This window comes from Protomyctophum parallelum, assembly GCF_964188405.1.
Source record: "Protomyctophum parallelum genome assembly, chromosome: 3".
NCBI classification, from domain to species: domain Eukaryota; kingdom Metazoa; phylum Chordata; class Actinopteri; order Myctophiformes; family Myctophidae; genus Protomyctophum; species Protomyctophum parallelum.
The window spans coordinates 42,462,888-42,479,168 of record NC_139698.1 but is presented as its reverse complement, the minus strand read 5'-3'; the positions used below and the strand labels follow the sequence as shown (position 1 = coordinate 42,479,168).

Below are 16,281 nucleotides of genomic sequence, written 5' to 3'. Positions count from 1 at the left end.
GCAATAGGAGGAAAGAAAGGGAGCGAGGGTGGTGTGGCGTTTTGGAGGAGGGAGCAGGGAGGGAGGGGACGAGATAGAAAAAGAGGGAGAGAAAAGAGATAAGAGAAAGGACACAAGAAAAGAGGTCGGGATCAGATGCAGAGAGCAAGAAGAGGTGGAGAATGGGAGGGACGAAAGGGACGGAAGGGAGACACACACGAAAAGGAGGTTGGGAGAGAGGGTGACATTGGCAGGGAACAAAAGGAGGTTCCATCAGGTAAAGATAAAAAGGGAAAAACACCAAAACCGAGATCAAAGGATGAACAAGTGAATGACGAGGGGAAAAGAGAGGAGGTAGGGTGTAGTAATGGAGTGAGAAAGAGAGACACAATGGGATGATGTAATGGGCCAAAAGAAGAGAGGTTGGAGGGATCAGAGCGGAAGAGAAGACACATTTTTAGGAAAAGATCACATCATCAGGAAAAATAAAAGAACAAAAGAAGATGAGAAGAAAAAGATTTTCGGGGAGAAAAAAAGGGGGGAGAGGGGAGAAAAAGCAAGACAACAGTGTTAGTTAGATGCCAAGTGTATGTCTGTCTTCTGTTTGTGAAGCAGCAAACAGACAAAACAGTCACATACTTTATAGAAAACCCCTGAGTGTTATTTAGCAGCACATATTTCACACGCAGGATTGTATTGTGCAAAAACATATTATCTGTGATGCAACAAAACTATAATGGGAAAACAAAAACAACTATTTCTAATTAACCCATGAATGTGACGTGATGGACATGGATTCTGATTCAAGCCCACAAACACATTCATTTGACTATATGTTTAATCTACTCTAGCATTTGAATTGCTGTGTCTAACACTGAACCAAATGATATCAAGACAGACTTGGATCTCGCACACACACAAATGCACCCATGCACACACGCACGCACGCACACAGCACAACTAAACAAATGCATAAACAAAACAGATACATTTGCTGTTTTTATCTCGACACGCAATGCAGACCATGGGATCTCCACTTGGGTTTGAATGTCTTCCTTTCTTCTCCCTCTCAAAGGGAGATAAAGTTCATCCTGAGAACCAACAGAAACAGCAAGATGTCTCAGCTTCCCTTTCCCACCTACTTCCTTCATTTATTTTTCCAATGACACCTATTCCTCCAACCTCCCGACTCTTTTTTTATCACCCTCAATCTTCATTATACTTAACCTTTCTCTCCAATATTGAATTCTGAAGAAAGAAAAGAAGAGAAAGAAAAGGTATGCATGCCCCCATGTGTGTGTGTGTGTGTGTGTGTGTGTGTGTGTGTGTGTGTGTGTGTGTGTGTCTCTCTCTCTCTCTCTCTCTCTCTCTCTCCAGCAGTTTGAAACACCAACCACTCTCTCTGGCGGCTGGCCTGTATATCCCTCCTCTCTCTTTCTCTTCCCAACCACATTGCCGCTTTTATTCAAGAGCCTAAACATCTGTTCATCCACAGTAAAATCCAGTGTCAATATAACTGAGAGTGTAAACAACAGACTCCCTTTTTTAAACTAACAATGTGGATTATATTTCCAATGTTAATATCCCCCTAATTGTCTTTGATGCAGAGCGTCGACCCCCACCCACCCCTCCATCTTTAGAATGTGGATGTAAAAGGTGTATCCATTCTTCACTCCTCATTGTTCATTTAACTCTCAGATTTACAAATGGATAAATTAATACTGTGTATCTCCGTCTTCAGTGTGTGGGTTGGATAAGGATGCAGACCTTGAGCTTGACTGCGGCAGAAACATGCTGTGCAATTATCCACAGCAGATGGGGGAGTGGGTGTCTCATGTATTCATGAAGCCTCGTCAGCAGCAGTGTCTCACATGCACGCGTGCACACTCTCGGTCTCTCGCGCGCACGCATGCTCATTTTTCCACACGTCGCCTCACTCGCATGCTCATGTGCCTGCATGCTCATTCCTCTGTGTGTCATGCCGAGTTTTTCTGTTCTTGTACTCGCTCTCCAACTCCCTCTCTCTCTTTTACTTGTTCTTTCCACTCTCCCTCTCCTCTGTTTCATCCCCCTGCCCTCTTTTTCACTCCTCTTATCTGTGGCCCTGCCTTCCCTCCTCCATCTCTGCTCTTCCCCTTTTTGGACGACGACTCGATGAGGCGGCGTTGTCTTTGGTCACACTGCATCATGTCAGAGTGCACACAGACACGCACGCACGTACGCACATGAGATTCATGCTTGTGCACAAATCACGGATATATAAATGCATTCATGCATGCACACAGTTGCACACGTGGATGCACACACACGCGCGCACACACACACACACACACACACACACACACACACACACACACACACACACACACACACACACATATACGCATGCACGCATGCATCACACATACAGCCCTCAGGTCGAACAGCTGTATGTAGGTCAACTCCGCCTCCTTTGACTTGTCTCTCTCCCTCTCTCCCTCTCTCTGTCCCTGTCTCTCTCCCTCGCTCTCTGTACACCCCCCATGTACCCCCCATCCCCACCCCCAGATCAGACTGGCCTACTTTCAGTCTGAGCTAGCGCACGAATGACATCATCCTTTTTTCAGCTCGCTGGTCACAGTGACTGCACCACTTTCTGTGTTTCTACTTCTTCTCCTCCTCTTGATCATCATCATCAATTCAACATGAACATGGACTTGGCCATCATGGCTGGTACAATGGCCTTCGTCCTCAAGCTAAAAATAGGACCTGTAGCGTGGGATCTAAGTGTTGAGGATTTGGTCCGCATTTGCATTCCCACTCACGTCCGCCTCACTCATCCATGACTGCCCTGTTGCTAGGCAAAGCGTTGGCGCGCTGGCTGGCTGGCGGAGACGCCCGCTCGCACACCGGCATCGCTGGCGAAGCAAAGCCCTCTTTTCATTCTGCGTTCTGTCCCACTCTCCCTTTCTCTTTCAATGTATACATGTATACATCTAAACCCCCTCCCCCTTTCCTTCCCTTCATCTCCTTCTCTCTCTCTCATCTATCTCATCATCTGGTTGTCTGCCCGGCCGCATGCTATCAGCTCTCTGTCACCCTCCCCTATGCCTCCTCTACTGCATTCCTTCATTGTCTCCGATCCCTCTTTCCTTCCTCCTTTTATTTGAGCCATCCGATTCCCCCCTCCCATCTTTGTCTGTCTTTCCTCTCTGTCTCCTCTCCTCTTTTTGTCACCCATCCCCCTTCTGCAGCCCCTCTGTCTGTCTGTCTGTCTGTCTGTCTGTCTGTCTGTCTGTCTGTCTGTCTGTCTGTCTCTTCTTGTCCTCTACACACTTTGCTCCTCTCCTCTCCTCTCCTCTTTGCGCTCCCTCCATCTGTGCAGCTATGTTCACAGATTTAAACATTAAATGCGGTATTTGGTAATTTTTTATGCCACAATGCTAAGGAACCAAAACGAAAAAAGGATTTTAATCCTGTGTACTCATAATGTACAGATAATAATAATAATGATAATAATAATAAGTACATGTCTTAGTGTGGCACAAGAGCCCAATGTTTTTACTCTTAGTAATGCCCTTTGCAACACTGATGATGTGACATCCATTAGATGGAATTAAATATACAACATACCACATCAGCAATTACATTTAATTACTTACGTCGTGTGGCATTGTGCACAACGATTCCTGGGATGTAAAGCTGCCAAGCGTAGGTACACTCTAACTGAGAGATCGCAAGTCAACTAAATGCAGAATATGTGAAAAGTGGCTACTATTTCAAACCATAATCCTCCGTAGAGCAGAACCAAAGCCTCTTCTCCTCCTGTGTAGAACACCTGGCTGTTTTTAACTCAGGCTATCCTTCTTCTGTGTTTGCCAGTCAGAATATCAGTCTTAAGCTTTCCATGTTTGTGTTACGATTATCTCTTCACCAGTTTCACAATAGATGTCTACGCTACCTGTTCTGATTCTTTTGTCTCAACCCTTGTCCTCTCCAATCTGAATAGATCGATTTCAGGCTTGTCGTGACCATTGGTTTCTAAGCTTGTTCATTCCCCACCTCATTGACTCATTCACACTGACTTGAAATGCCTCTCTGACTTAATTAAACTGATTTAAAACATGAATCTGACATTGTTACTTCCTCTTAAACCCCAGGGGGGTCCAGGGGGGGGAAATAAAAAACATCAGAGTTGGATTTACCCGCTGAGAGCTGTTCATGAGGTGGACAGCCTCTGCCCCTGCCTGCGGGGGCAATGGGGCTCGATAACCTTGATCATCAAAAACAAAGGTGTTTTCAGCTTCTGTTTTTGATGAGTCAGATGTAAATTTTGTTCTTTAGCTTTATCGTGAATACTGAACCGAGGTTATCATCTAGTTATGAATATTGTGAATCACACGTGGGAGGCCCGCCCCATACCTCCGCTTCCGCAGCTTGTTGTTCTCCGTCTTGAGCACGTGGAGCTTCTTGGCAAAGCAGACAATGATCATGAAGAGCAGGAGGACCACCAAGGCGGAGGCCCCCACGGCCAGACACATCACCTGAAACTCAGTCACCACAGACTCACAGCGAGCCCCCTTATGCCAGATGTAGTCCTGGACATTACACCTGCAGAGAGATGCAGAGACATAGGTTTAAATAGGGAGAAAGCAACAAGAGGACAGTGGTTACTTCAATAAAAGTATCTATACTGCAGTGTAGAAATACTGTAGAAATATGTAGTAAAACTCCAGAATTCTAAATTTACTTGAGTAAAAGTACAAAAGTATTGGTATCAAAATGTACATTTTAATTTGTAAGTACCAAAATATAATGTATAAAATGCATAGAAATATTTTTGAAAACAGCTGATCTACAAGCTCGACGATTTTCAAATGGCCGATATGAAGTGGTTTACTGTATGTTTTGTGATCTACAAAATCTACAAAGTAACTAGTAACTAAAGTATTAAAATAATTGTAAAGTAGTAAAGTAAAGGTACTGAAATTTGGAAATACTCCAGTAAAGTAAAAAATAGTACAGCACTTGAGTAAATGTATTTATTAACTTTACACCACTAAAAGAGGATACTCTTACGTCATACTTATGGGTTTTTCCAACGTAGGAGCTAAATGGCCACCGTGTGAATATGGCCAGTAAGGCTGAATGCTTACAAAGTTGAGATGAATAGAGAAGAGACAGACAGTGTGTAGAACAGAAGACCAGAGAATAGCAGGGCAGAAGAAAACAAGAAAGGAAGAGGATGAACAGTGCAAGGTGTTGGTAATGAAATAGGGAATTGGGGGGCATAAGAAGATGACTGGTCAGTGGTTGGATGAGAAAGCAGGAGAAGAGGGGAATCTATTGTCAGGGTATTAACACTAACAGACTACGAGCAGGCTTTCAACACGGCTTTATTAAAAATGGGATAATGTGACCAATCTGTCTGTCACAAAATTGGAATAAAATATATAGAGCTGGAGGCACAATTAGAAACACCCTTGTTGGAATACGCTTTGCATTAGCGCACAGACTTGGAGGCTTGTACCAAAACAACATACAAAAACACTTCCATATTTATCCTTTCGTACACAACAAAGATTTGTATAATACAACAGACCAACAGATGCATGCATACTGTATACACAAACACGCATACTACACAAAAGCTTGTACATGCATGTGCAAACAGCCTAACACTGCACTTCCACCGCCATCTGAGCCCCACACACGCTCTGTTCTCAGTTGGCAGAGTATGGTGTCTGCCTGGGGACAAAAACGACAGAGGCAGATGGCTTTGTCTATAGACTATCTGGGGTGTAAATTGTCAAATCTATTTGACCGCTTAACAAGACTGCCATGCTATTAGGCAAAATTGGCCCCTTTGTTTTGCATTACCACAATAACATCAAGACCTGTCTAACTGAACTGAGGATCCGCCCAGGTTAAAAGGTTTGGGGAATGGGGATAAAGCAAGAGAGGTGGGGTTGAGATGGTTTGGTGGCTGAATATGGACCTGCTGAATGCTTTATGAATGCTGTGAAAGTGGTTTATAAACGCGTGCAATGCATGTGGTTTCTTTTGTTCTGTATGAGCCGAATACTGATGCCTAATGTGGCGGAGAAACAGAGAGTAGAAGATACACAAGAGGACTTTAATTAATGCTCTTACTCTCCAAGAGAGAGGTGCATTTATATGGCAATGTTTATATAAGTCACAGCTGGAAGGAGAGCATGCACGCACGCACGCATTCACGCACGCACGCATGCACACACACACACAGAAGAGCAAAGAGAATGATACATGGAAGAAGAGGGTATGGACAGGCAGGTTGCCATGGCGACACGGCTGAGCTGAGCTGAACAAGAAGCAGATGCAGGTCCTGACAACACACATACATACACACACACACGGTCATCCACCCAAAGACATGTTCATGCATGTCCTCTCTCTCTCTCTCTCTCTATATATATATATATATATATATATATATATATTGTATACAGTATAGAAAACTTTCTTTCCTGCCTTTATCTTGCTGCTTGTGCTTATTTACCCTGACTTCTTAATTTTTGGGGTAAAATACAACAGCAGTCTCCTGATGAGCAGGACATATATTTTAGTTGAGTTCTCTGTGACAGAACAAAGCAGAGTGTTGGTAGGATTTTAACTTGCTTGACATGAAAGCAGTTCTTGGACCGGTGTTCATGATTCACGATCAAGTAACGTTTCGGAATGTTTTTCTTTTTTTTCTCCACATCCTGTACAGCAGGGCTTCATTGTTTAAATTGTGTGTTTTTTCTGTCAAAGTATGATAAATAATAAATAATATTATAAAACCAGTGTTTGATATACAGTACATTTTTTGACTTGTTGCGCAGGTTGCATACTGCACAGGGCTAAAGTATCCTCTCCCAACACTGGCCAGATTATTTGTTGCTGTTCTAGTGACTCCTGCAGGTTGATTGGGACACCTGTCTAACAGGAAGTGGAACTGGATGGGATAGTCATAGTGTGTAGCTGCCGTCTCCGCGTGTATCGGAGGAGACATGTGGTTGTCTACACCCTCGCCAGGCCATTGGAGGAGACATGTGGTTGTCTACACCCTCGCCAGGCCATTGGAGGAGACATGTGGTTGTCTACACCCTCGCCAGGCCAACAGTCCAGGGTTAACAGCAAGAGGGATTTGCACTGGATCACTCAATAACACTTCTCGTGACTCCCACAGTCCTCCCCACAGCATCGTACCACAGAACCTCTTCTCCCTAACCCGTCATTATCTCCATCACTGTGGCTCACCACAGCCTTCTATAAAGACTCCCTCTAACCCACCGGGCACACGACAGAATTAGCAGAGGGAGGGCTGATGAACAAATCATCTCAACATTTACCTGATTAGACTGGGGCAGGACAGCCAGACACATAGCCTGTCACAGAAATGGGTCCTGGACTGGCTATGAGGAGGGGAAGTGTCCTCCTAAGGTGCTCCTTAGGAGGGGTATCCCATGTTGCATTTGATGCAACATGGGATGAGCGTAGCTCATTAAGCTACGCTGGGTTTGGGAAGGAGAAACAGCCGTGGTCATTTGTTGCAAAGGATGGGATGGGATGAGTCAGACAACTGGGTGGTGGGAGGTACTTGGACTTTCATGGTCATGGAACAGATTTTCTTTACAATTATGTATGTCCCATAAAATTGTATCATTAGCTCAAAAAACATCTTCATGCATTTGTTCATTGAACTGTGTACTGGCTGCATGCTTTCAGTAATAGGTGGTCTCTTGCTGTTACACACAAGCCTGATTTCACAGCCTTGTTGTTGTTGTGTTCATTGAGAACAGATGTGACATATGTTCATCAGCTGGCAGACAGGCCAGGGGAAATATAGATAGATTGGGAAAAAGTTGGGAGATTTGTGTTTGGGTGGGAAAGAAGAGGACAGACAAAAATTGGACAAATAATTTACACATTTCTCCATTTGACATGACTTGTTAGGAATGTTATATATCTTGATTCTTGAATGAATTAAAGTAAAATATACTATCACTATACCAGGAATGTGGTTAGGTGTGGTTAGGTGGTTTGACCTTGTTGCCTTTACTGCTACACCTACATTTTCTCCAGGGATCGATACCGTTTTAATTATCTTAAGATCATTTTAGCCATTTGGCCTATTTTGCTGTTATGTGTTGTGGATTTCTATGGTCATTGTAGATGTTACATACCTTAACTGTTGTAACCCTACAACTCATTAGACATTACATTTACTTGTGTGTACAGCAAGCATATCTTTCCATTCCCTTGTTAATAGGGGTATAAAATACCTCTAACATACATTGAGAACAGATAAAAAAAGAAAAGAAAACGGATGAAATGTTTTTCAATCACAAAGCTTATGTGCACTTAACTTATGTGATCTTATCTTCACATAACGCACACTGGCACAGGAGCAACACTGGGTAGTTAGGGGTGTCTTGACATTTATTTTAAACGATTGATTGTAACGCTAACAGGATTGCACGAGGATGGCAGCGCCCCAAGCAAATTAGCTGTACCCCGGGAGTACTTAGAATCTAAGCACACAGATCCATTCTGAACATCTTAACCTTAGATGTTCAGAATGGATCTATAGATGCAATCTCCATTCTCCACCAAAACCTATTAACATCAGACTCCCTGGAGTGTATTTCATATAATAATAATGGCACAACCTCCAAGCCAATGATGTGTCACACAGATGTGGCCCAGGTATTAGTCATCTACAAACACAGAGATGTGATGTCGGAGTCAGCTAGCAGCAGTAGCAATTGTTAGCATGGTCAATGGTACTGTCCACTGCTCACGTAAGACTGTGCGGGCGTGCGTATGCCATGTGTGCGTGAGGAGGACAGGGGTGTGTTTGTGTGTGTGTGTGTGTGTGTGTGTGTGTACTTTCCATGGTGTGGCCATGAAATCTAAAATGGCCATGGGCAGACTGTATACCTCCCCTTAATTATATCAAGCTGCAGGACACACACACAGATACACAAACACATACTCGCACACAACCCAGTAAATTCGGCCTGGCTTGCCCCGATCATTTCCATCCTGGCAGGCGAAGTGGAGCTCTGACTCATTCTCTCACTCCCTCTCTCAACTTCTCACTCCTCCACTCTTTTCTTCCCTTCTCGATCCTGAACTCTGTGTGTGTGTGTGTGTGTGTGTGTGTGTGTGTGTGTGTGTGTGTGTGTGTGCGCGCATCTCTCTCTCTCTCTTTCTGTATCTATGTTGACCTCATCTACTTACTGTTCCATGTTCCTGGATAGTGCAGCTTATTCTCTGTGTTTGTCTCTTGCTGTCACATAGACTGCACCATCCTCTTTTTGAGTCCCATGCCTTATTTATACTTGTGTCCTGTGCTGAAAATAGCTGTTCTACAAGTTCACAATACGTTGCATTGTGACACGATGTGAGCTTGTAGATCGGTTATCAAGGCTTCATCCTCACGAGTGTTTGATTTTCTCATAATTATCTCTGTTTGTGGAGTCAGTCTTCAAGTCAGACAGACAGACAGACAGACAGACAGACAGACAGACAGACAGACAGACAGACAGACAAGAATGGCTATGCTAAAAGCCTCACAAAGTGATCACATCATTACAGTGCATTCATGCGAACAAATCATGCCTATGTTTTGTCCTTGATGCTGTGGACCTACTGTACATTAGCCCCCATGCTCAGCATATGTACTGTACTGTATGCGAGCTCATTCTATGACAGGGGGTTACAGTATGTACGCAGGCCCGGCGCCAGGATGAAATGACAGAGGGGGCAATCGGGGGCAGTTATTGGACATGAAGACAATGTGCCACATTTGCATATCTATAGAGGGCAGAGGCGCACAATTTCGTTGGCTTGAATGCCTGGAAATGTACCATTGTTGTCTCCACCAGCCGAAGGCATGGGGAGAGTATGTTTTGCACTCCGTCCGTCCGTCCGTCCGTCCGTCCGTCCGTCCGTGTGTCCGTGTGTCCGTCCGTGACCAGCTAATCTCAGCCACCGTTAACCCGGTCGATGCCAAATTTTGCACACACACTCCCTGGATGCCAACCATGAACCTCTGCCCCAAACTTTCCAGAACGGCCTGTTATAGCGCCACCAGGAGGCCGCTTTGTGCAAAACAAGTTTTTGCACAGTACACCTACAGATTTTGTCCAAACATCACGCAAATTGGTACATAGTCTCTCTAGAGCCATTCAACCAAACCGCTCTTTCAGATTTCTCAGACTCCATCCTGATTGGTTAAGATTGGCTTCCAAAGTTCACAGGACTGCTCAGTTTCAAACAAAATGCTGCAAATCATGAACACATCGCGAAATTTCCGTGAAATTGTGCACCCACATTCCCACTAGGCCGAGGACGAAATGCCACATGAACAATTTCAACTCAGCCTCAAGGTGGCGCTATAACTGGCCCAAAAGTGTTTTTACCTCTAACTGCACGGATCTGTGGATAACTTTCTATGCCAACTCCCTAGAGGCCAAGGAAAAACCTTTGCCTGGAATTCTTCACATCTGCTCATCCTGGTGGAGACCTGTGCCCAGTAGGGCAGTTTTTCTAGTTTTGTCTGTAACTATTTGATCTAAGGGGGCAAAGAGGTTGATTTAGGGGGGCAAACACCCCCTTTGCCCCCTCGTGGCGCCGGGCCTGTATGTACGCGATCTGATGGTAATGCGGGAACAACGGTCGGACTAGCACTCGAACATGCGCTGCACCCGTGCTTGTGGTTAGGTTAGGGTTTGAGGTAGATTGTCGGTCTAATGAAGTTGGAACATGGAACTAAAGCCTGTATACCGTATGCACTTCTGTGAGGTGCTGTCATATTGTACCATGAGGTTCTCTTGAGATTGAAGGGTTGAGTATTATTGTTAATATTTATTATCATCTCAGCTTCAGGGAGTTTGAATTTTGAGAGTGTTAAATTAACACTCAGGGTTGTACAACAAGTGAGTAAGTGACACATCCCAGAATCCTTTGCAGCCTAGAGTCTAGACTGCGTCATTCTTTCCGTGAAGAAGTATGTCCAAAGTTGTCAGTCCTGGCAAGTTTGAAGCTGGAGAACCCTGAGGTGTCTTCAAGTTTGGATTTACTGAGGAACTCCTGGCGGGGTAGCAAACTTTTCAGGTCTCTCTATATTGGCCTACAACATATCCAAACTGAGATATCCTTCACGTAAAAATATAAGTCAAACTGTCAAAGTACACAACTACTAAACTAATACAGTATTGAAGTTATTAGCCGTTTGGAATGGTGCCTTTTGGGAATGTACATAATTGCTAGCTGCAGCAAGGTCTCGTTTATGTACAGCTATAATCAGTTTGTGTGCCTCAGCCTCAGCTCACAGCTTCACGTTGCAGCGCTCAGAGTATGGGTTTTATGCCTTTCAGACTATGGGTTTTATGGGTGCTTTGCAAGCAGCTGGCAAAATGGATATGGAGATACAAGGTTTCTGCCGAGACAGTGATCTGAAGTATCATTATCAGTAGCAGCTCATCAAAGCATAGAGAAGCAGACACAAGGGCACAAGCAACCCCACAGTAGTATATCTATGGTAACAAGAAGACTCACCCCGGTGCGTGCCCGTTTTTCCTCCCGGAATTTTCCCCAGTGAGGCGGATAACTTTGTAATATGCTATTGGCTGTTTGTATTCTTTTTGGAAAAATATAAAAAGATACTCCTGTGGAAAGGCTATATTATATTACTTATATTGACCCTATAAACAATTTAGTATTATTTAGTATATGTAAGGTTTTGCCCCCTCAAATGGTACCTCGTCAGATAATCCCCACATATCCTACAACAACTTCTGTGAACAGACTTTACTGTATAGCTTTTCATAAATTATATTTGTACTTAGGCTGTTCTGCTGTCATGAAAGTTTATAGTTAGAGAAATTCAAAATCCCTCACTGGGGAAATTTCTGGGAGGAAAACAGAAACGGGGTGAGTCTTCTTGTATTCATATCTATATGTAGACACATGACTAGACTCTCAAGTCAGTCTATAAAGGCTTCGCTCAACTACGGACTATCTCCCAGCCAAAAATCACAACCAATCCAAAATCTTTAGGGTGGTCCTTTATATTGGCACAGTCATATGATTGGTTTGCAAAGCAGTGGGCATAGGTTTGGGAGCGGCTGTTCTGCTCTTCTACCAACCACTTTGCATTTTGATGTCACCAGACCAGACGTATCAGTGGGCAATCTTCGATCGTCTCACACCACAAAACATGTGACCGCGCGCGCGCACGCACACACACACACACACACACACACACACACACACACACACACACACACACACACACACACACACACACACACACACACACACACACACACACACACACACACACACACACACACACACACACACACACACACACACACACAGCACTCCACTGACCTATATTAAGTGATTGAATGCCCAACATTCAATCACCTCTCAAGCCTGTTTTGTAAAAACATGAATCGGACTGTCCACAGTTTCACAGGCCAACAATGCCTGAGATTAGCTGTACACAGACGGACAGATGGACAGACAGACAGACATACGGACGGACAACATCCATCCCCAGACTGGTCTCCAAAACATGCCGCAAATACTGAGGGATCTTACATATATTGTCCAGATTCAATTACTTTTTGGACTATGCTGTGGAACCATCGTTCTAATTTAACACGGGTTGTTCCAAAACATGGGCAAATGGCATGTGAATGTGATGGACTCCGTGAGAGGATACAGGACAAGAGACCATTCTGGTTAGAGCCATGAATTGACTGAGGTTACCTTTGTTGTCTCTCTGGTGGAAATTAGCCTGGATCCAGCCCAAAGACTCCGCCCACTCTCTGAGTGGACTGCATCTCTTGGTCTGGTGTTGCACTGTGAACCTATAACTTCTTCGGTACAAAAATGTATTATCCAATGAGAATCGGTGGTGGGGGTGGGTCTAACGAACAACCAATCAGCGCCGAGGCCCGTTTTCAGCGTCATCACACAGTGCAACACACATGAGGAAGGAGGGGAAAAAAACAATGGCTATTGGTTGAGGGAAATTCTAATCCCCTCCCCCTTGAAATCGCTCAGACAGGAGACAATGTCAGACTGAAGCTACAGTCTGATAATCAGGCTAGGTGGAAATACAGTAGAGGACAAGAGAATGATCCGGTGCAGCGATTCCCAACCTGCGGGCCGGGGTACGTCTGAGCTTGTAGCTCTGTTATTTTCAGCATGTGATGCTGTCGTACAACAGAGTATAAATCAGATCCACGGGCAGAAGCCTTTTATCTCCATATCTCATCTTATGACAAGTCGTGCATCGTGTTGCACAAGAGTAGCAAAAATGATGTGAAAATGGTTAAGTCCGTCTAAATACTTAATACTTAGGATCCGTTTTTTTAGTCCCATTTCCTGAATATGCCCTGCAGATGAAAGCATTGGCATGGTGTCACTAGGCTCATGCCAGCTCACACTTTCCATCTTCATCTCTATCAGATCCAGTCAGTAAGCTGCCAACTAACCAGGGACTTGCTACCATGTTTATAGTCTACAGTACATTTTTATGCCAGTCTGTGCAGGTGTTCACTAATTGATTGGTGGGTTCAGTGCATTTGCAGATTACTGATGTATTCTTTATACATCTAGAGAAGAAAACAGATGCTGCTGCACCAGATAATTCTTATTTTTATTTGAGCATTTTATAGTGGGGAAAAATCTGTTCACAATCCACATAGAAAAGGAAAGAATCACTATATTGGCCATCATATTGGTAATTGCAATCACTGGACTGCTATCGGACAGAACATGCTACCGCAAATCTCCTCCCCTCCCCCACCTAAGCCAAACAACCGTCCAATCCGCCATTAATCCTCAACCTAACATGCTGTTTTTCAACTAATGTTTACAGATTTCCTCATCATCGTCATGTCTTCTAGCTAATGGATCACAAATGAACAAATACAACACGATCTTCAGCTGCTATCTTAAAACCTAAGCCTCGTGTTCATGTGTACAGTATATCAGCAACAGAGGTCTCTCCTCCGATCCTGTCTGCATCATGGCTTAAACCTTATAATAAATAAATCAAAGCTTAACCCATTGACCTTCAACCTCCACCTAGATACAACAACTTCCATGGTACCACAGGTTGCTTGTTGAAATCCTCACAAGCTGAGAGGCTTTGGATTTGAATAATGGCAGTGAATGCATGGGACAGAGAAGAAAGCTATATCCAATGTAGAGAGCTGGAATAAACTCACATGATCTCATATGAAATATGAAAATGGCATTAGGCACACACACACACACACACACATACGCACACACACACGCACACACACACATCCACACGCACACGCACACACACACACACACATACACGCACGCACACGCACACACACGCACGTGACATGTGCAGTTCGCATGACTCAATCTTACAGATGCTAGCCAAATTGCAGAAAATGACCTGGCAAAACAACGGAAGTTTCCTCATAAAACTCCCTTGTAAATAATCCAATAACATGTACTGGTTTCTATTACATACAGAATGGAGCTTCCCACATGTTAGTACTTACACATAAAAAAGCTTAGTATTAATTCAACTCTGAAGAGTGTATCAATGGAACCAAATCTGATTTGTTCTGATTCTTTGGAGTTAAAATAAAACTCATCTATTTTATTGCCCTGTTTACACTAAATACACTAAAATACAGCTGGGAATATGCATTATTTTCTTCTCAAAATGATTGATAACACAGTGGTAAACAAAATGAGGCATTTGATCAATTATAATCTGAAGTGGTATCTTAACTGTAGAACATGGCCATGCTGCTCATGTTGCCATTGTGTGTATGTGTGTGTGTGTGTGTGTGTGTGTGTGTGTGCGCGTGCGTGCATGCGTGCATGCGTGCGTGCGTGCGTGCGTGCATGCGTGCGTGCGTGTGCGCGTGTGCGCGTGTGTGTGCGTGCAATACATCATACCTGCAAAAGACACCCATCCCCTCCAGCAGGTAGCACTGGCCCCCGTTGAAGCAGTAGCTCGGCAGCGCGTCGCAGGGTGAGCGGCAGCTTCCGTTCTGCGCCTGGTAGCCCGCACGACAGCCGCCCAGCCCGTCCGACCCGTCCACCGCCGTGGGAGGGGGGACGGCCGCAGGGCTGGCGTCCAGGACCGAAGCCCCAACGCTGGGCGGGGCCCCGTCGGGGCCCCAGGGCCTGGGGCGCTCCGGGGCGGGCGCGGCGGTCAGCCTCAGATCGTCGTCCAGGCCGTAGGTGTCCGTGGTGGTGCTGTACGTGTACTCGTCGGCGGTGGGAGACACGTCGTAGGGCGTGAGGTAGTCGTAGTTGTCCGGCATGGCCCACGAGGTGGGGTCGCCGGCCTGCAGCTCGTGGGCCAGGGACGAAGGAGAGGGTGGGGCCAGGTCCAGGCCGCGCCCGCGGGAGGAGGGGTCAAAGAAGTCTACGCGGAGGATGTCGGGGTGGGAGGGGTTGGCGGCGCCCGGGGGCGGGGCTGTGGTGGTGGAGAGGCCGTCCAGGTCGACCACGACCATGTCCTTGGCGTTGAGCCACGGCGGGTCGGTGCGTAGCAGGCGCTCGCCGCCTTCCTCCTCCCCCTCCTCCTCTCCTTCCATGGTGTCGTCCTCCGTTTGGGGGGCGCTGGGTAGCAGCAACTCAGTCTCGGCCGAATCTGGGCTGAGCTGAGGCGGGGCGGCCACGCCCCCTTCCTCCAGCGTTTCCCCGAACATGCCGCTGCTCGGCTCCTCCTCCTGCCCGGCCCGCGGGACGCGGCCCGCCCTCTGGGTCACAGTGTCAAACATGTCGGGGCTGGCCGAGCCACTCACCCCGGTTACTACCGCCATGACATCATTGACCTTGGCCAGCCCCTCCTCCTCACTGAGGAGGGCGGTGCCGTTGGAAATGCTGTCTGGCTCAGTGGCGTTGGAAGCAGCAACGTTTCCTGCAAACATACAAGTTATTGTACTATTATACAACAACAACTGAAAAATAAACACTTTAATGTCAAGTCAATGTACCGATAATTTTACTTGTTTATTTTGTATTATTAATTAGTCAACCTCAATGTATTAGACATCAGGCATGAATACAAGCAGTTAACAGGTTGATACATAGCCTCTATACCAGAGAAAATAGTGATATGGTGAATTTTCTGTATACTGTATGTTTTCAATAGCTTCCCATGTCTGAGAGACGCAATATTTTACGAATTATTATAAAAAATAATTATTTATATATTCTTATTAAAAAAATATTACATAGTTGTCAATTACTTTTTTTATTATTATTATT

At 45.1% G+C, this 16,281-nt stretch overlaps 1 protein-coding gene across 9 annotated transcripts in view; it reads right to left on the bottom strand.

Moving 5' to 3' along the window:
• The window catches only part of cspg5a (chondroitin sulfate proteoglycan 5a), a 37,619-nt gene that overhangs the window by 8,891 nt on the left and 12,447 nt on the right, over positions 1-16,281 (bottom strand). For all 9 annotated transcript variants that reach the window (XM_083761911.1, XM_083761917.1, XM_083761913.1 and 6 more), the window contains exons 2-3: positions 14,959-15,931; positions 4,381-4,569 (exon numbers count right to left, since the gene is read on the bottom strand). In XM_083761911.1, the coding sequence (XP_083618037.1) occupies positions 4,381-4,569; positions 14,959-15,931 (1,162 nt within the window). The remainder of the gene's footprint in view (positions 1-4,380; positions 4,570-14,958; positions 15,932-16,281) is intronic.